Below are 20,883 nucleotides of genomic sequence, written 5' to 3' on the forward strand. Positions count from 1 at the left end.
AAAAAAAAAAGTACATGGCGAAATCTATACTCACCAAACCAGCCAACACTGATTGGTTCATCATGATTACAGACATTGTCTTATATGTTCTACATCTGCAGCATGATTAAATCAATCAGGTCCTGAGGGATTTTCATTTTAAAAATTAAACCCCCTCCCATATTCTGCCACCGGACTAAACACTCTCCCCCTGTCTTCTAATCTCCTCCTTATCGTAGCCTTATTCTCTGGCAAAAAAAAAGGCTCGAGGACTTAGCCAGCTGCTGGGTAAGTAATCCTATCACTGGTGTTGCGACAGGCTTCCATTGTGAACATGTAAGGAGTCAAGGAGAGTCCAGGGGAGCGCTCAAGGCTGTTCTTCTTTATCAGCCGCCGTTCATCTCGCACAGCAACAGCAACAACGTGGGAACGACGGGGGGAGGAGTGTGACCTTGAAAGAATGTGTGTGTGTTGACAGTATTTTTGGGGACATGCATATGTGTTTGTGTGTGTAGATGCATGGGGTAAGAATGTCGTGTGTGCGGGGTTCATATGAGATTTCAACAATTGCAAGATAGGCAAAATCCCATTCAACGCAAATCCAGTAAAACCTCCATTCTGCCTCCATCTTTTTTCTCCCAAGGATTGAAGAGCGACCTCCATCTCTCTTTCCTTTACCTTCCCTCCTCTGTAAAGGGGGAAGGGAAGGTTTACAAGCTGACCTTCCTGTTTTTATCCTCTCCTCGTCCTCCAGATGGACCTCTGGAGATGCCCCTCTTCCAGCTCATCCCCTCCCAGAGACAACTGGTTTTTCACGGAGACCGTCTTCCCCTGCAGTGCACCGCCTCCTACCTGGACCCCTCGGTGGAGCTGCGGTGGCGTCACAACGGCCGCGTCGTGACCACGCAGGAGGACCAGGGCGTGGACGTGGAGGAAACTCTGCTTCACGACTGCTGCCTTCTCACCAGGTATACACTCAAAAGGAGAGGGGAGGAGGGAGGATGGATGGGGGAATGTGAGCGGAGAGCTGATTAGCTGTCAACTGGTCTGTTTGACTGACACACACACACACTTCCAAGTCCACCAATGCAGATAAAGTCAAAATATGCATTCAAATAATCTGCTGCATAAACATTCTCGTCATGTTACATAGAGAAACACACACATGTGCGCTTGCAAGCAACGTAGATCACAGATGTTGCACTGCAAGTCACACACAGACACAGACGTAACATATATATATACACACAGCGACGTCCCTCTCTCTATCTCTCACTCACCCATAGGAGATGTGATTTACCTTTTGTTATTGGCGCCCTTGATAAGGATCTGAAAGGACAGGACAGAATTGGCTTGGCAGCGCGCCAACACCTCAGAGCAATCTGCGGCCCGTCTCTAGAGGTTAGGCGCTCCCCCAGCGCCGACGCTTGCTGATCACACGCTAAGAGGAACAGATGCTGAATCATAATTGCGGTGATAAAATAGACTGGCAACATTGGTTTCGCACATTTTTTTTTTGATAGAAGACGTTGCCGCAAGCCTCCATCCTCTTCCTGTCTTTGTTTTTTTTTGGTGGTCTGCAGCGTATGTGTGTGTGTGTGCGTTATAGTAAGTGCATTTGACGTAACACTGTGGCAACAGGGCTCAGACGCAGGAGCACATTGCTGCTGATTAGTTTAACTGCTGCCTGCTCTGACTCGGCCTCTCTAACATAAATATTGATGGAGCGCTGACAGAAATATGTATCCCTGTGTCAACAGGGCCAGAACGCCTCTTGTTGTGCGGTTTATTTGGCAACAAGAATGCCAGCTACTTTTCCGCTCCATTTCTGGGAAGGTATAGCATTCCCCCGACTGCAAACGCCGCAGATATCAATATTTTTTCTTTTCATTATGTTCCAGCTCACTGTTTGACATTCTCAGTGATCCCTGTGGTGAAAGCACTGCCTTGAATAATTGGATTACAGGGCAGAGAGAGATCTTTTAGTGAGGTTTCAGTGTCTCAGTCGTGATGTTTCTTGGCAGTTTATTTTTATTGAGATATTCATCAATAGGGGTCAATGCAATACTTGTCAGTCACTACTCATTCCCTACTATTATCACATGTGGTGGAGACTGAAGTACTATACTTAAAAAGGTAACTGTGGTATTTTTCAACCCTATTTTCCCATGTTTTTGTGTCTAAGTGACGTATAGGGACAAATTGGTCCAGTATTGAGGGAGTATGGTGCAGGCGCTTAACAGGCTGTAATGTAATCACTTGGGGCAACCTGGCACCGTCATTTTAACATGACATTTACAGAGCCAGGGTTGTGTATAACACCGGATTTTTTTTCAGCGTACACTAGGGCTCGGCGATCTGACGGTATATATCGTCAAACGATACAAAAATGTATATTGTTTATATTTTTTTTGTATATCGTTTCTACTGTGATGTCGAAAAAACAGCGGCCAAACTGTGATACGGCAATATGTATATCATTTGGACGACGCTTTACGTTCCTTGCATGTGGGAGCCGAAGCGGAGCTGGAGCAAACAGCTGTTTTGCTTCCAGAGGGCACAACATGACGAATCTCAGACGAAGCCCAAACAAAACAAGAAGAGCACGTAAGAAAGTCATACACGTACCAGTATACCATCTTCAGCATAGTTTGCCACATGTTGCTCCTCACTGCAGGCATATTTAGAGGGCAGGTTGTCCGTTGTCATTAACCGGCACAATGTGCCTTTTTCCTTCTTTACCTTAAACCGACTACAGTCTGGTGGTACACAGAAATGCGCTAACACAGTGTTTTGTTTGTGGCGGCTTATGAAGGAACAGTACCATTGTTGTACAACATACAATGGTTAACAGATAAATAAAGCAATCTATAGAGAAGCCGTTCTCTCCCCCAGATAACACAGATAATAGTTAAATGTATATAAATGTTTGACACTTTCACACTACATGTCTATTACTTTTACATTGCAATGACACCGAATGTAAACAAAGCAGGTCTAAAACCAGTACAAAAACGACTCTCTACAGGAAAAACATGGTTATTATAACCAGTGATATAATAATAAGTGAGCTTATGGAGGCGATACACCTTACATGCAGTTGATTCAGACCAAGATTTGTATGTATAAATTATTATCAGAAAGGTGTTTATTGCCAGGTGTAAGAGGTATACACTAGGAATTTTCTTTGGTTTTTAATGTCTGCATGGGTTTTAATGTCTGCCACCTGTCCTGTAAAATGCATTTATCAGCTGTTTTATAGGTGAGCCCTATATTTATTTATTTTTTTTCTCTATAATTTCACTTGAAAAACACTAAAATTCTTAATAAAATGAGAAAATAATCTGTACATTTTATTTGTCGAGTATTTACCTCACACAGGAGTATACAAAAATAGACATGTGGTTATTTCATATAAACAATTTATTTATTGAATTACCAGAAAAAATGCTGTATCGTGACATACAGTATCGTTATAGTGTATATATATATATATATATATATATAGTGCACACAGAGAACAGACAGCTAGTGGACCATGAGGAGATATTCGCTGAATTTGACTAAAAGTGTATTGGATTAGAATCGCAGACTCCACCTTTAAATGATGCTATATCCACATAGAAATTCTGAAAACCACTTTCAACACTGATTATCTACAGACATTAGACAGTAGACAATAAAGCTCACTAATATCATGCAACAGTAGTGAGATTTAGGTTTGAAGCCACTGGCTTCAGAGAGGAGACGAATCCTTATTGTAGAGCTCCTTATGCAGCTGACCCTCTATGTTGGCTGTGTACTGACTGGTGACGTCTGTCAGCTCCTTTTCCAGCCCTCCGCTTCTCCTGTCCCATCAGCACAAACTGTTCTGCTCACCATCTCTCCCGCTACTCAAAAACGAGCCACCCACAATCTTGACCCTACTTTCCAGCTCAGTGTCCCGATGGAACGTGATGGATTTCTCATTGCTCACATTCTGATTAGCTCCCCGCTTGCAATTAACCACATGCTCTCCTCTTTTATACACAAATAATGCAATTTCCCCCTCCTCAAGTGGAACCCATTTGGGTCATGTTGATCTTGGCACCTAAAATGTCTCCCTCCTATAGAAAACCTGCAGACATCATTTCCATAGCTGATGAGTGTGTAACAGAGTTTGATCCAACAAAAACAATCTGCTATGCCTGGGCTGAACTTCACCCTTCGCCCTGAGCTCTGTCTTAAATTGCAGTGTTGACAGAGACGTGTGGGGGGAATTAAAGTCCTGTGATTTCACTGCTCCAGCACTAAAAAATCCTCAACTAATGTTTTGCCCTTTGACATGCCAGACGCCGTCAGTGCTCGTTTAGCCACAGCGGACAATATATTAGTCATTACAGCCCTGCGTTGATGTCGTTCACCTTGGATAAATGTCCTCTGAGTCAGTCAGCCTCGCCCTGCAAGCCCCACCGGAGAGGAAAGACTGAATACACAGGATTTAGCGCGTGGCTTAAAGCCCTCGTCTGGATTTGTCGCACAGTGTTGCAGCAACGCGAGCGGAGATGCCAAAGCCTCAGTGAAGTGACCTCTTTGAAGGTGAACCCAAAATGTTTTGCGGGCTATTTCACTCAGCTAAATTCTGCTCATCCTGCTTTAGGCTGCATCCGGCCAACAGCCAGTGTAGACAGTCAAAACATCACATGATGTTTGCTTACTGAAACAGGCATGATGCTGTGAAATATGCTCTCCGTTTGGTTGTCGTTTTTGTATTGTATTTGTTGTCTTCCCCGCTCCCTCCCACTTTCACACTGTGCCGTGTCATTATAGCCTCTCATTCGCTGGCGCAGGTGGGCCGATAAGCTGATCCGTTTACATTGCTCACAGTGAGCAGCAGCAAAAAAGCCGGCCCCATGAGGCCTGATGGCTCTGCGATGCGGGCCAGACTCCTGCTGAGTAATGGTGTCAAGCCAAAACTCCCAGTATTAGCTATGCTAGCGGCAGCAGTGGGACCAGCCTGTGATTCATGTTTCATTAATCAAACATTTTAGAGCCCTGTAGCAAGCTACAGCAGACACTTTGGATGTATCTTACTTAATCCTCTCCATTTTTAATCAGGCTAATCTTGCACAAAATGAAGAACCTGGTTTGGAAATATTACTGAAGGCAAAGGAAAAAGTCTCTTCCTTCCGTGTCTCTGCTGGTGATCTCTCTCTAAAGCTCTCTTTCTTGTTTTTGTGTTTTCCTCTAAACTTTCTTTAAATTATACCCACATCTCTTTCCTCTGTTGTTGCATTCTTCTGTGTTTTCTTTTAAATCCCTGCTTCAGTTGCAGTTTTTGTTGTTTTTCCTAATTTTTCTGTCTTGAATTTAGCGTTGTCTGTTTACAAGCTTATGTCCAGCATCAGTTGCTAGGAGACCAAATTGCTCACATACTATATACAATTTTACCTCGGGGCTCATCCCTTTTACTGCTTGTCAGTTTCAGTCAATAAAGAAAAATGAAAGCTCTTAGTTTCATTGGATGAAGGGTAAATGTGGATGAAATATAAATGATTAACAGTCGACATTATGTACTGTGTAGAGTTATGAGTTAAGACGAGGAGATAATTTGATATGGATGTTGCTCCAACGGGAATAGTATGTTCATTATATCAGAGTGAATTATGCCCCTATCTATGTGTGTATATCTGTGTGCATATTGAACTTGCGTGTATGTATTACTCCTCTTGTAATACTATAATAATAATAAGGGATGTCACGAGAACCGATACTTTAGTACCAAGTCGATGCCAAAATTGTAAAAAGTGACGGTACCCTTTTTCTACAGTACGAAAGGTACCGTACGATGCCTGTAATGCTCGTTGGTAGGGATGTGACAGTGAGGAAAATGTTCCCACCGGTTAATAAACTTGAGACAACACCGGTGTCACCGATTGCACCGGACATTTTACAAGAAAAGATGACGGTCAACATGTGCAGAGCGCTGACTCTGATTTTACTGTCGGGTGGCGGTGTGTCTGGCCTTTCACTTCGACAATAAATCCTCTGCTTTCTACTCCTACTACTCTGAACTGACGGACCAGATGCATTCACGGTCACTATGTAGCGTCCGTCGTCTGACTATCGATTGATAGCATGCCGCTGATACGCCAAAATTAACAAAATGGGTCAATTATTTTTATTCATTACTTAAAGGGACTATTTGTAACTTTGTACGCGCATAAATGTAGCGGGTCGTCACACATGCGCGCTCGCATATGCGCGTTCGCGTGTAGCCGCTGTACCCTCCTCCTCTGCCTGCTCTCCTTCACTCAGACAGCTCAGCTCGCTCCACCTCTAGACGTGAACGCGCGCTCACTCCACACTGCAGAAGAGTTAGTTTAGCTCTGAGAATATCTAGTGAATGCACAGGGGACGTTTGTGCAGAAATAACTGCTGCAGCTCCTCCAGACCAACAGAGGTTTTCCGTGTCTTGTGAAGTGACGGAGCTTTACATTGTCTTTTCGTTACCGACCGGGGGCCTGTGTCTCCCCTGCTCTCTCCGGCTGCGGGCGGAGAGAGCAGGGAGACATGCTGCAGAGCACCGCTGCCTCAGCCTGCACTTAGGCAGGAAAAGCCAACACTAGGATCAGATCTAAATCATGTTCATGGAGAGACCTTCGTCTGGTCAGCTAACATTACTGCCAAGCAGCTGAAATATAAAGTGATATTGTGGTTTTAGCTGACGTGTGTCGCCTCACTGTTTTGAGCGATGCTCGTTCAGGTATATTGAGAGCGAGCAAGCGCGAGCCCGATGCTGACTTTCGTTGATTTCACGGCCACAGGTGTCGCTGTTAAGAAGCATTTCTGAAAGTTACAAATAGTCCCTTTAAAGGCTACATGCCTCTGTTTTTTGTAATGTTCAAATGTTTTTAATAAAAGAGTACGTGTTGAATTACAGTACAGGGGATTTATTGTTGTTGTTGTTTTTTTGTTTTTTTACTGGTATTGGTATCGACTACTAGATTTCTGGTATCGTGACATCCCTAATAATAATAATAATAATGTAAACTCCGCAACAGTCGAGGCGTAGGTTCAAAATGCAACGTCCTCATCGCGCGCTGTGATAAAACACAAATTCACCACCTGTGAGCAGCGAACTTGCATGAAAACGTCCCAGCTTCGGAACGTTTGTCGAGTAGAGGCGACAGATTGAAAGTTTAAAGCCTCGAAAGCAACATTATGCAAACAAATTGTTAAATATCAGCGTGCAAGCATAAATGTTCCTAATGAGTCCTCGGGGAGCTGCTCCACAATGGCGCAGTGTTGACGTGGATGTAGGTCAGTGCTTTGTGTATGGCTCATGTGTTGCCCCTGCCCTACTGCTTTTCACATACCGGAGCTGTTTCTTCACATGTTTATTATGTGAGGGTGACCTTTTCCTGTAAACTGGACTGGCTGTTGGATGGTTTCCTGTGCGCTCCTTGTTTTGTCTGGGTGCAGCAGTTCACCAGAGGTGTTTGTGATCAGGCTGCAGCAGAATTCGCTTTCAGTAGTGAAGTTTTCCTCTATGAGGCAGGCGGTGGGAGTCAGCGAGGGAGAGGAGTGGTGGGCCGTTGGGTGTGTGTGTGTGTGTGTGTGTGTGTGTGTGTGTGTGTATGTGTTGGGGTGGGGGGGACGGTATTTCCCTGTGTATTTCCCAGCATTCAGACAGTTGGCCCATGTTCAGCGATGATGTAACCGTCCCCTCTGCAGACTGTTCATGGTGAGAGAGGACAAGTGCAGCAGCTCTGTCATACACGCCTGCATGCATGTAATCACACAGTTGCGAGCACACATGCTAACCACCAACCACACCAACATCAGCATCATAATCATCACCATCAAAAATTCAAATTAATCTCTTTTGTTTTATGTACTGTACAAGGACACCTATTGTCCCGGTCTTAATTTATTATGTGAACATTCTCCTAAAGATTAATAAATTAGCTGTTTAACGACACTTCAACTGTTGTACAAAATGTCCTGCCCAAACCAAGCCCCTTTAATTTAACAGAATAAATAATAATCACAAAACCTATTCACACACCTGGGGACCTTTGGTTATTTGGAAGGAAATCAGAGTTCATCAGCAAATGTGCCAAAACACTCACAAGTGCAGACAGAAAGCAGGCAGATGCTCAAGCAACACAGATGGATACCTTACTGTAGTAAATGCTCACAAAAGGTTGTATCGTTTGTGACAGGATATTTGAGCCATGAGTCCTGCTCATACCAGCTCCAATCAGCATCCCCCTCTAACAACGCTAACGTTACTGCAGCATGTCACCGGTGGTCTCTCCCGTTCTAAGTTTGTCTCTCGATGCCTGCCTGCCTCCACTCTCTCATTTTCACCAGCTTCTGGTACCTCAACAAGGTTGTTTGATGATGAAGCAATGCCTTTGCAGTATGAGGCTTGGATACCAATGCAAAGTGAATAGCAGTTTACTTTAAGGTGACCTGTCTGTGGAGTTTTGGTACTGTAGCTAGTGTTGTAGACCTCAAGATCAGTCTTGTGAAGGTCTCGTCTCAGAATTGACTGCATTTTTACTCAGTCTTGTCTTGGTCTCAGACAAAGAGGATTTTATTTCAAGACCGGTCAAGACCTTTGTCTGACCCATTGTCTGATTTATTTGTTAATATCATTACTGTGATTGCTCATGGAAAACATGAATAAATATGGCAAAAAAACAGGTGAATGAGGAGTGTTTTCTGTGGGTGTTTTTATCGGAATGTGCATCTTTCAGATCATTTTGAGGAGTGCCTATGGTTTGCATGTTTCACATTTTATTGTAAGTGTGTCATGCCGTGTGGGACTCGTACTGGTCTGGTCTAGGTCTTGACTCGGTATTGCCCTGCCTTGGTCTTGGTCTTGACTTGGTCTCAAACCCTCAAAGTCTTGGTCTTGTCTCGGTCTTGATACGCTCTGGTCTTGGTCATGACTTGATCTCGGTTTAGTTGGTCTTCACTACAACACTGCTGGTAACACTAGTTTATCTATGAGTGGGTCCCCGATTAGTTTGACATAGAAGGTTACAAAGGAAATTTGGGGCGATATTGGACAAAATGATCCGGAGAAAGAGAGAAACAGCAGCCAGATAAAAAGAAATTGGGCAGCATTCTGTATGGCAATCGTTTGATAATTCTTGGTGGGGTTATAGCTCCATCTATCCCCACCAGAGACTCCACCTATACTCACATTTCTTTGGGTGAAAACAGATTTCCACTAATAATCCTCTGCAAATGATCTTCTCTTTTTGTTTTCAATCTAGTGGAGTCTGTAGAGGAATGTCTCGAAAGCTGAAATCCCTCAAGTCCCACATTGCTAAATCAATAAGTGGAAAATCTTGGCTTTATATACAGTATTTGTAACATGGACATAAACTGGTGTTTCCTTCCAATTTCATTATCCTGTGTGACAATGAAAATCAGTTTTGAGGGGTGTTCTATGAATTACTGCCATCCCCATGTAATAATAGAGTCTGATAGAGTCCAATATGTCATCCATATTATCTGTTTAGATTAGGTTTTCAGACAGCATATGTCCTCATTGTGGTTCGTTATATAACTGTTGCACAGACAGGCTGATAGCTGGACTGAGCCCAGAGGGTTTCAATTTAAAGCACATCAACACTTACGGAAGAGGGAGGATGTTGTTTTAAAGAGGGAGGTGGAGAAAGAGAGAGAGAGAGAGATTGAATATTGTGTGTGAGGCAGAATAAGCATGTGAAAGAGAGGTAAGCGTTAGGGAGTTGGAGAATGACTCATTTCTACAGTAAGATTCTTACAGTGTGTCACAAGTTTGTAGAAATCTGTCTTAATGACAATACTTCAAAAAGCTCCTGTCCAAACTGTTAAATGATTGGTGCAAAAAATCCTTCTAAACTAGCTAAAGAAGTGCTTTTTTTTAACACCTGAAAATGTACTTACACACATGCAAAACCCCTCACATGTATTCACAGACAGTCACACACACACACACCACACACACACACACTTGTTCTCTAACCCAGAATGTCATCATCTCAGTCAAGCGTTCAAATCAGATTTAGGGCCTTTTAGAAAAGCAATCAGAAAAGAGAGCTTTAGTGGAACACAGCAGATGAAATCAGGACTTATTTTATTCATTTTCATAAGTCGCCAACAGAAAGTCATTGGAGCAAAGTCACAGGTCCGTTCGGTGCAAGGTATGTTAGGGTACGCACTCTCTGATTTCCTCTTGTTGTCTTCTCTGACAAAACAAACAGCAGTGGAGACGAGTTCACTCCTGAGCAAAATGTGATTTCATTTGGAAGTTTGGAGGTACACACTCTCTAGTAAAAGCACTAGAGCTTATTTGGTACTTTGGTATAGACTGAAAGCATTTGACTGACAGAATACATGAAACTGTTGAATTTACTTTTCATTTGTATTTTGCGTATAGTATTTTGCGTCATACACTGAACTAGGGCTGCAACTAACGCTTATTTTCATTGTCGATTAATCTGTTGATTATTTTCTTGATTAATCAATTAGATGTTTGGTTTAGTGTTTCCCAAAGCCCAAGATGACGTCCTCAAATGTCTTGTTTTGTCCACAACTCAAAGACATTCAGTTTACTCTCATGGAGGAGTCAAAACCAGAACATATTCACATTTAAGAAGCTGGAATCAGAAAAATTAGACTTTTTATCTTATTACTCAAACCGATTATCAAAATAGTTGGAAATTGATTTAATAGTTGACAACTAATCAATTAGTCGGTTAATCGTTGCAGCTCCATACTGAACACATATCAGACTTTTTACCAATTTACCCTTAATTCTATCTTAATTAATCAAAAGAGAAATAAATCCTAGCCTACATAAATGCTTTTAAATTGGTTGTTGTATTTCTGGAACTTGATATTTAGCAGTGTATTATTTAAGTGCCTAAGGATTAGATTTATAAAGTCATTCAGGAACTCAGTGATTACTTAACTACAGTAGTTATTTCACTCACTTCCACTTAGACTGATAGCCCTGAAAGGACCGTAGCGTTACATGGAAATGTTGATCATAACAGTATATTCTAATTTTTAGCCACTTTAGCAGTATGTGATGTTACTCTTTTGCTCCGCCACTTGGGTCCGGACTTAAATATCTCAGATCTGTTCTACAGGACTACTTGGTATCCCTTAAGTTGCTGCCTAGACTCAGTATGGGGGTCAAGTGAGCGATGGTATCTGGGTTATCAAGTGGGCGCCCTCTTTCCTCGATGTTTCGCTGATAGCCTTGATGTCGATGTGGCTATGAGCCCTCTGCAGCCGACCTCAACCAGTCAGACCTTTGCTTTCCAGCCACATTGTTGAGCATCGGTTGCAAGCTCAGCGTACCACAGTTTCTTGCGCTCTAAGGGCTCCTCCACTGCATCCTCCCAGGGCACTGTGAGCTCAATGATGTTAAGGAGATGGCACAAGGTCTGGTCTGAGGTTGATTGATGTGATCTCAGCTGGGAAGCAGAGCCTCTAGACTAAATCTGCCACCATCTTCCAATCGTGTGCCCCGCCCAACTGCCCAGTATCTGGCCTTGATCTTACAAGTGTGGCTTGACCCTCACCTTCCCGGACAAATTCTGTTGTCAGACAGCAGGATAAAAGGGGGTAAGGGCATTGATGCTCGTCCGTTGACTTTCCAGCTCTGCTGCAAGACACCGTAGCACCTGGTTGTGCCACCAGGTGGAATTACAGCCCACTAGGACATGTTTCAGTGTTGCTGGTGTAGGGCAGAGGGAGCATATGGGGTCTTCTCCGTACCACTGGCTGCGATTCTTGGGAGATGGCAAGACATCATAGGCAGCCTTGATGGTGAAGCTCTCTCTGAATGTCTCCATTTCCCTCAGCTACTTCTGCTCTGCTCCCTCAAAAAACTCTTGGATAGATTGCCATTAAATTTGGTTCAGACATTCATGGTCCCCACAGGATGAACTGAAATAACTTTTCATCTAGCGCCATCATCAGCTCAACATTTTTAATCTGTTTTAATCCAAGCACATCATCACAAAGCTGTTGCCATTGCTGACTCTTTAGTTTTGTTATTGTCATGGGTAGCTTGCCAAATGCACTCAACATGGCATTACATCAAGATAATACAACATAACTGCAGTGGAGTTTTGTCAAACTTTTTTTTGCTATCTAAAACATCTATAGCAAGGTTTATGCTTCTGGCTGAATCAAAGAGCAAAGCCCTCCGTCTAAATGCACTGTTTGGGACTGATGATCAAAATTCATACAGGGAGAAATCCATGGTAGAGGAGGCAAAGATGCCAATGTTTTGCACTCAATAGACCAGAATGCAGTTATAAGTCATATTATGTTTTGAGTCAATCACTTTGTCTCTCACTATCATTACTTCTCTTTCCACCTCGATGTGCTATCCAAGGTTGAAACACCTTAACTTGGCCCTTTTTGTGTGTTCTTCCTATATTCATGTGGGTTGGGGGCTCTAGTTCTCTTCCATTAACCAAACACATGCAGGTCAGGTGAATTTGAAACTCTAAATTGTCAGTAGGTGTGAATGTGTTTGTGTTTATGTGTTAAGGTCGTTACACACCGGCGGCGTTTTTATATTTTTTCAAACTGTTGTTTTTGTATTGAGTACTTTCACACATATTTTATGCGGCAAAAAATCAACGTAATTGTTTTCCAGAATTAGGTTGATTTACTGAGCTTTGGCACCGAGAATAAAGGCATCAACCAATCACGGGTTGAGTTGTTCCTATATTTATGAAACAACAACACGGAGGCTCCATTGTGCGAACCAAGACGGCAAACTTTATTACTCCTTTCAACCTTGACAAAGACAGCACAGACCAGATCCACTCCTTCTGTTCTTACCTTTCACAATAAAAGCCCTGGACATATAATATTTGCAGGCAAGTATTTCACATTTTTGTGGCGTTTATTCGTCACTCCCCCGGTGTGTAAAGGCTTTTAGTCATGTGATGTGCTAGGGTGTTTCCCTGCCTTTCACCCAGTGCATGCTGGGACAGGCTCAGGTCTAAAATAGTTGTACTAGTAATATGCATATTGAGACAGAAAAGGGTGAACGAGAGAGAGGGAGAGTGAAGCCGACAAAATGAAGGCATTTAATGTTTCTGAATAATATTTCTCTCACATCCTCTGAGCAGCGTTTTCTGGGATTACAGCTTCTCCACATGAGAGCCGCTCAGCCACTAATCATCTTTACTGGAAGACTGCAGATTCTTGTCCAGCCTTTCACTTATCAGTTTTAATGTCAACAGTCTTACTTTCCCGTTTGTGGAACATTGTTCCCTAAGTCGCATTTAAAAACTTTATACAGCATTGTGTTGGGTATATACTGTGACTTGTATTATGCACGCACAGCTTAATTAAATCACTAAAAAAGCTTTAGCTCTTTACTGTAAGTGCACAGATAGCAAAGTGTATATGTTTTGTAAATTAAACAGTTGACATTTCTCAAGGAGGTAGTATTTCCATGGTGATAATGCCCGTTGCTTAGCAATCTCCATCGGCTTTTATCCTTTTTTTTCCACAAGGAGTAAAATCCTCAAGATTAGTCGCCTTGGCAAATGGCCTGCGTTGGCTCTTTGTCACTGTTTCACCATCCTTTGTTTAATCAGGCATTTTCCATTGAGATAGGAATCGCTGTGACAAAGTAGGAAAGATAAGCATGAGTAATGATCATCTTAAGTCACGGCCAACATTTTAAGCCAGTGCATACTCATACACGCACGAGGTTCTCTGAATGAATTAGATTTTGTGAAGCACACAAACGTTTTTGTGGTCCTGATGAACAGCTTCCTCTGACTGCAGAATCATTAAAATGTTGCCTTAACCTTAACCCTCCCCACTGCATGACTAACTTTAATCCTTAGCCTGATCCAAAATATAACGCTAAAATCAAACACAGTTAGTCTACATTTAACCCTGAAACACAAAGACGAATCCTGATACAGCACCTTGTCCAACTCTTTTAAGGACATTTGGAGAAGTTCACCAACACACAGACACGTAATCCACACGCTCACACTCACAGTTTTACGCCTCTGTTCTCCTCCTCCAGTGAGGTCATCCTCTCCAACATTGACGTGGCCATCGCTGGCATCTGGGAGTGCCTGGTGACCAGTAACCGTGGCAACACTTCTCAGCAAATGGAGATAGTTGTCCTGGAGACGTCGGCGCCGTACTGCCCCACTGAGAGAGTCTCCAACAACAAGGGGGACTTCAGGTGAGTCACCTCTCAGCTAGTCACGTATGGCCGCTCAACCACGAGGGTTCAACTAGTAACACGATCAGCTCTAGCACTTTGAAATAAAGATGACTTAAAGCTGAAGTAGGCGAGACTGGAGCAAATATGATTTAAAAAAAAAAGTTATTTTTATAAAACGGTCGCTATATCGTGACAGTAGTGCATGAAACAGGTAACCTGAAAAAAATCATGTGCCTCTGTGTCCTCCGGTGCTCCTAACGACATCTGCAAGATTTCACAGACCGGAGGAAAACAATAAGCAGTCAGAGCTGATCTGAGGTCTGCTGTCCATCTGCTGTCTATGAGAGCCGGCTATCAATCACTCGCGAACTCCGACCAAACGATCAAACTTGGCAGTGCTGATCAAATATGAATCAGTATTCTGTTACGTTAATGCCTATTTCTCATCTCAAATGTTTTCAGAATCATCTTGTAGTGCACGGTTTAGCTGTAAAATGAGAATATGACCGGAGCACAGCCAATAGGAACGCTGTCTCTCTAAAATGAGCTGTGATTGGTCAAAGTCTCCTGTCACAGGATTTTTTAAAGCCTGAGAACAGAGCCATGAGGAGGAGCAGAAGTCTAGTTATCCTCAGAACACTTGAATTACAATATGCTGAAAGGTTATTATAGAATTTTTGCCCAATGATGCCAAAAATATACTGCCTACTGCCACTTTAAAGCAATAATTTGACATTTTGGGTATTACACTTATTCATTTCTTGGCAAGAGTTAGATGAAAAAATTTAAACCCCTCTCATGTCTGTATGGTAAATAATGTATGAAGCTGCCAGCAACTTAGCTAAAAGACTGGAAACAGGGGCAAACAGCTAGCCTGGCTCCGTCCAAAGGTAACAAAATCCACCTACCAGCACCTCTAGAGCTCACTAATTAATGTAATATCACACTTATTTAATGTGTACAAAGTGTATTAAGTGTAAAACTGGTTTTATGGGGGTTTATGTGCCAGAAGTCACTGCACCCGGCCAAGAAATAGTCTGGCACAAACTCCCCATAAAACCACAATGTTTAATTTTTACATGTCTGTTTTTGTATAAATTAAACAAACAAGATATACTGTGTTAATTAATGAGCCTTTTTGGTGTTGTAAGGCAGATTATGTGACTTTAAGATAGAACACGGCTAGCTGTTTTCCAGTCTTTGTATTAAACTAAGCTAACGGGCCACTGGCTGTAGCTTCATATCTGTATACTAACATGGTGGTATCGATCTTTCTGTCTAACTCTTGGAAAGAAAGTGAATAAGCCTATTTCCAACATGTTAAACCATCCTTTTAACAACAACTTTTCTGGCATTGGGTAAAAAAAACAACAAAGATTATATAAATAAACCATTTCTTTGAATCTTAAGTGTGTAGTTTCCTTTTACCAACTAGTTCTGTGTAATTAGTGGTAATGGACAGTAATCACTGGTACCAAGAGGTCTCCAGTAAAATAAGGAACTACTCTGCAGTATAATTTATCACCAGTCCTAATTACTATGTTGATATATTAGGGCCATTGTAGGTGAAAAAAAATAATTACAGACCCGGGGGAAAAACTTTAAATTTCCGCGATTAATTAGTAAATTTCCAAAGAAAAAACTTGGATATTCTCTGAGATTAAAGTGGCAAATTTGGAGTGGCAAAAACAAGAAAAAACTCACAAATTTGAGAGATTATAAAGTAATTTACGAGAAAAACACTTGAATAGTGAAAATTAATAGTGGAGTGTAAAACCGTTGTTAATGAATAAATAGTGTTTTTTTTGTTAAGGAACCCCATCGCTTCACTTTGCAAGATTTGATCAGACCACATATGCCGTTAAATCGTTAAACACTACGGTAACGTGAGCCGCCGAGTACAAAATATATATTATATTGTAGCGGACTCCACATCCATCCATCCATCCTCATCTGTTTATCCAGGGCAGGTCGCGGAGGCAGCAGACTAAGCAGAGTATTCCAGACGTCCCTCTCCCCAGCAGACTCTAAGGCCATAATTATACATAATCTGTGGTTCAACACAAGCAGTTAGGTTACAGTATGTGCCTTTTCTGAGTTGTTTTCCCTTCACACTGACACAGTGACAGTTGGACACGGCCCCTTAATAGTGTCAGTGTGTAACTATGGTAACGCAGTGTGTTCAGTGTAGCGTCTTCTCAACGGTTGGTTTTTAGTGTTAGTTGTGCTGAAATAAAAGACACATGCCTTCTTGTAGTCAAAGATGGAAGTTGTTTGTCTCAACTCTCCTGTAACTTCTATAATAATATTAGTATTTACTTATGATCATAAAAGAACATGAAAGAAAATGTGTATATGTATCTTTCAGGACCTTTGCCTTGCTCCATCCTTACCATAATAACTCTACTATAGGAGCAATGAAACTCAGACGGTGGCTGGCGTTACCACGGTTTTGCATTCCACTAGTTTTCTGAGTTTTTCTCTTAAATTTTTGACTTTATTGTCTCGCTAATTTGCGAGTTTTTTCTTGTAAATTTGCCACTTTAATCTCAGAGAATATCTGAGTTTTTTCTCGTAAATGTACGACTTTAAAGCTGTAGTCGCTAACTTTGAGCAAATATGATAAAAATGTTTTTTAAATTTTTATAAAACTGTCACTATATCCTGACAGTAGTGCATGAGACAGATAATCTGTGAAAAAAATCATGTTCCTCTGCCTCCTCCTGTGCTCCTAATGGCACCGCGCCTGAACAAAAAACAACCAATCAGAGCCGAGCAGTCTCTAAAGCAGCTGTCAATCACTGCTCGAGAAATTCGTGAACTTTGATCAAACTGTCAAACTAGGCAGCGCTGATCAAAAATGAATCAAGATTCTGTTACTGTAATGAATATTTCTCACCTCAAATGTTTTCAGAAACATTTTGTAGTGTACTGTTTATCTGTAAAATGAGAAAGTTGCTCACTCGGCCGCCATGTTGAAAACAGTCGAGCCAAAACCAGCCGGTGAATAAAATTCTGAGTTTTTTCTCTGAATATTACCCCCTTCCCTGGCTCCTTAATTATTATTTTTTTACCTACAATGGCTCTAATGCGCTGTCGTAAATTACAGAGTCTACTGTTTAAAAATGAATACTGTAATCAGCGCGCTCACTCTCTCTGCTATTATCTCTACATGTACAGTGCTGTTGAGGTATTAAGTCTGCTTCTTGCCAGTGTCGTGCTGCTTTTTGTTCCACCTGACAAAAAACTGCCTCACCTGGCCTGCCTCGCTCCAGATGCGGCTCATTAACCGAATTGAGTACGTACAGTAGAACCTGGACAGTTCATATATTTTAATATTAATTGAATATGTGATGTGAAAACTCCCACAAACATTATGGCTCAGTATAGTTCGGCTTTATAGCAAGACTATTAAAAGAGAAGAAGAGCATGTGACTCAGGTTTCACGTTAAGAGAGGAACAAAAACCCCACATACTCCATTTAGCCTCCTTTTTCATGTCCTCCACTCCTTGTGACCACCTTGAAACCTCGTGGTCGCACTCGCGCTCTCACACGCTCCACCTCTCCTCCCCCGTGGGTGTGCTGTTGTCATGTACGCTCCTTTGTAGCCGCTGTACTTTACAGCCCACTTCCAGTGCAGCAAGCACGGAGGCTTTGTTTTCTGCTGGAGCATTGGAGTAATGGGCTGGAAAATGAGCCCCCTATTTTGTTGGGGGCGAAATTAACGCCATTTATTACTAAGTAGCTGCTGCTGCTGATGCTGCTGCAACAACATGGATGGAGAGAGAGGAAAAAAAGAGAAAGGGGTGGGGAGCAGCGGATATGGCAGGTCTCTACCCTCAGAACAGATTACCTGCCTCCTGAGTGCGGCGCTCCTTTATTTTCATTTAGATGAAGTCAAAAGTGTTCCCACATCGAGCATTACTCCGGCTACTTTTCTGCAGTAGGATTTTGACACCGCCTTAAGGAGAAAATTGCAAAAACATAAGACGCATGTTTCTCCTCTGATTGTAGCCAAATGGATCAATACGTGTGAAAACAAACAACTCTTTCCTAAGGCAGCACAAGCACAGAAATAAGACCTTTAATCTACAACAGCGCCAAGAAACCTGGAGTTCTTTTATTATCTGGGAAATGGAGGCTAATGTAGTGGACTGTGAATGTTTGGCTGACTTTTTACACTCAAATGAGCTTTATTTTATTGAAACACTAACAGGCATTACCCAGAAAATGAAAATGTTCCATTCCCCCGTAAAGTCACCCTGGCCCCTATCGCAGGTTGGTCAGTAGAGCAGCTCCAGGACTTGGCTCTTGCCGACACTATTGACAAAGTCTCATTTCTTGCTTCAGAGGAGACTTCATTGAACTTTGCATGGCCATATGAACAACACTTGCAATTACTCTTTTAGGCTGAATTTCCCCTTTAGGAAGGAACAGGTTTCTTCTGCATATATACATGCTTCTCTGTTGTGTTCCATCTGTGGCAATTTAGCATTGCCCTTTCATAAAGCTGTGGGACTAGTGAGAGACAAATTATTGGATTAATGGTCAACATTGAACAGCAGACTGTCAGGAGATATCCTGACTTTTAGGCTGTAGTATGGGTTAAGCTCAATAATACTGAATGCTATATTTCCCATGATTCAAATAGATAGCGTTTTTTGTTCAGTGGGCAACTCTGGGGTCTGAAAAGTGAAGCCAATACCAAAGTGCTTTAAACGTGCATTCTTTCTAACAGCCAGCAGGGGGCGAGTCCTCTGGTTGCAAAAAGTCTGATTATATAGAAGTCTATGAGAAAATGAGCCTACTTCTCACTTGATTTATTACCTCAGTAAACATTGTAAACATGAGTTTATGGTCTCAATCGCTAGTTTTAAGTCTTCTTCAATACAGCATGATGTTCATTTAGTAAATTATGGTCCCATTTAGAGTCAAATAGACCATAAAGCAGGGTGTGCTTTAGGGAGTGTCTACCTTGTGATTGACAGGTCACTACCACGGCGTTGTCCGGTCTGGGAGTTGTCCATGTTTTCGTCCTAGAAATGTTACTCTTTCACAGTGTGTTTTCAGTTCATGAAAGTTTTATTACAACATTTTTGGTCGACTAAAAATGTCTCTCTAGCTCCACCCTCTTTTGTCATTTCTGGTTGCAAAAAAACAAGATGGCGACGGCTAAATTGCCAAACTCAAGGCTTCAAAACGGCAGTCCACAAACCAATGGATGACGTCAGGGTGACTACGTCCACCTCTCATATACAGTCTATGCTTTTCATTAGACCTTCTCTGGCTGTTAAGTTCCCATGTCACCAGTTTTAAAAATATTTAATCTCTAAATCATAACTGAAAAATAACCCCAATAAAAATCATCAGGGTTATTTTTTACAGACTTAGACTTACAGGTAGCTGAATCAATTATACAACTGTTTTCACAGGCTGAGTAGTACTCCCCTTTTTTTTTAGTTCCATTGTGCATGAAGTGGAAAGACAATAAAGTTGATTAATAAAGTTAGTAAAGTTAATTAAGTCAGAAATCAACACCAAGACAACACATTGTTTCCCTATCAAGTATCCAAATCTGCAGTCTTCTGCAAAAATAATTAGAGCTAGCTGTAAATCAAATATGCAAATTAATAATTTCCTAAGTACAGGGAGTATGAAATTGCCATCTGGTGCGGTGAGTGAAGATTCCTAAACTCACTTCATTGCTGATATCTCGTGTGGCAGGTGGCCAAAGACTTTAGCTGGCATCCTCTTCTTCCTGCCCTGCGCTCCCGCCACCTTCGGCTCGGCCCCCCACCCGTCTGGCAGCGCTCTTCACCCCTCCAGCCAGAAGGTGAAGAAGGCGTGGCGGAGCTGCGACCGGGCTGGACGGTGGGCTGAGGAGGACTACACTCAGTGCCCGTATGCCAGCGAGCTGACCCGCGTACTGCATGAGCTCACACAGGTATCAATACACACGGAGAACTTGTGCTCAGATCCATTCACAGATTCTACTCCACACTTTTTATCCATTGTCAGTGAATCAGTTTTCATTTTACAAGTTTATTCAGCTTCAACATGTTGACTTTTACATATTTGCCAACCTACTCAGATTTGATAACTCCATATTCCTAGAATACAGAAGCAAACATCTCCACTGATTCATCTGTAGCCTGCAGGTATTTGCAGATCTGTGCGTGTAAGCTTTTATATACATGATACAAAGTGACTGATGACAAGCGGTTTTGTTCTACATTACTCATGGGATTACTGCACCACATTAAAGTAGCCAAGTTCAAAACTACATGCATGGCATGAAGCATTACAGTGATTTATTATTTATTATGCATTGTCAGAGCTGTTTCATGTGATGTCTGTGATGTTGAATTGTGATGATGGACTGTATGATCATCCAGTGTTTCCCCTAAATTGACTGCTTTTGGCGGCGGATGGGGGAACCCAATTAAACAGTCATTCTCCCACCAACCACCACACCATAATCCCTTCTTAAATCTAACATTTTAAAGTTGTTTTTTTGTTATACGATAGACCGCTGCAAGCCAATCAGAAACATGTATGTACATTATGCTGCTGCTTTAGAATATTTTCTTTGTTTTTATTTAAATCGTGCTTTTTATTGTTTCCTTAAGACAAAAACCACAACAACTTAAACCTAACAAATCAAAACCATAACCATAACAAAACTATAACAAAT

The 20,883-nt window shown here is 41.9% G+C and overlaps 1 protein-coding gene across 3 annotated transcripts in view; it reads left to right on the forward strand.

The window, feature by feature from the left end:
• LOC119495824 (adhesion G protein-coupled receptor A3) overlaps positions 1–20,883 on the forward strand; it is a 192,898-nt gene that overhangs the window by 45,468 nt on the left and 126,547 nt on the right. For all 3 annotated transcript variants that reach the window (XM_037782651.1, XM_037782652.1, XM_037782653.1), the window contains 3 exons: positions 734–947; positions 14,042–14,206; positions 19,914–20,133. In XM_037782651.1, coding sequence (XP_037638579.1) covers positions 734–947; positions 14,042–14,206; positions 19,914–20,133 — 599 coding nt within the window. The remainder of the gene's footprint in view (positions 1–733; positions 948–14,041; positions 14,207–19,913; positions 20,134–20,883) is intronic.

Source organism: Sebastes umbrosus, chromosome 10 (assembly GCF_015220745.1).
Source record: "Sebastes umbrosus isolate fSebUmb1 chromosome 10, fSebUmb1.pri, whole genome shotgun sequence".
NCBI lineage: Eukaryota > Metazoa > Chordata > Actinopteri > Perciformes > Sebastidae > Sebastes > Sebastes umbrosus.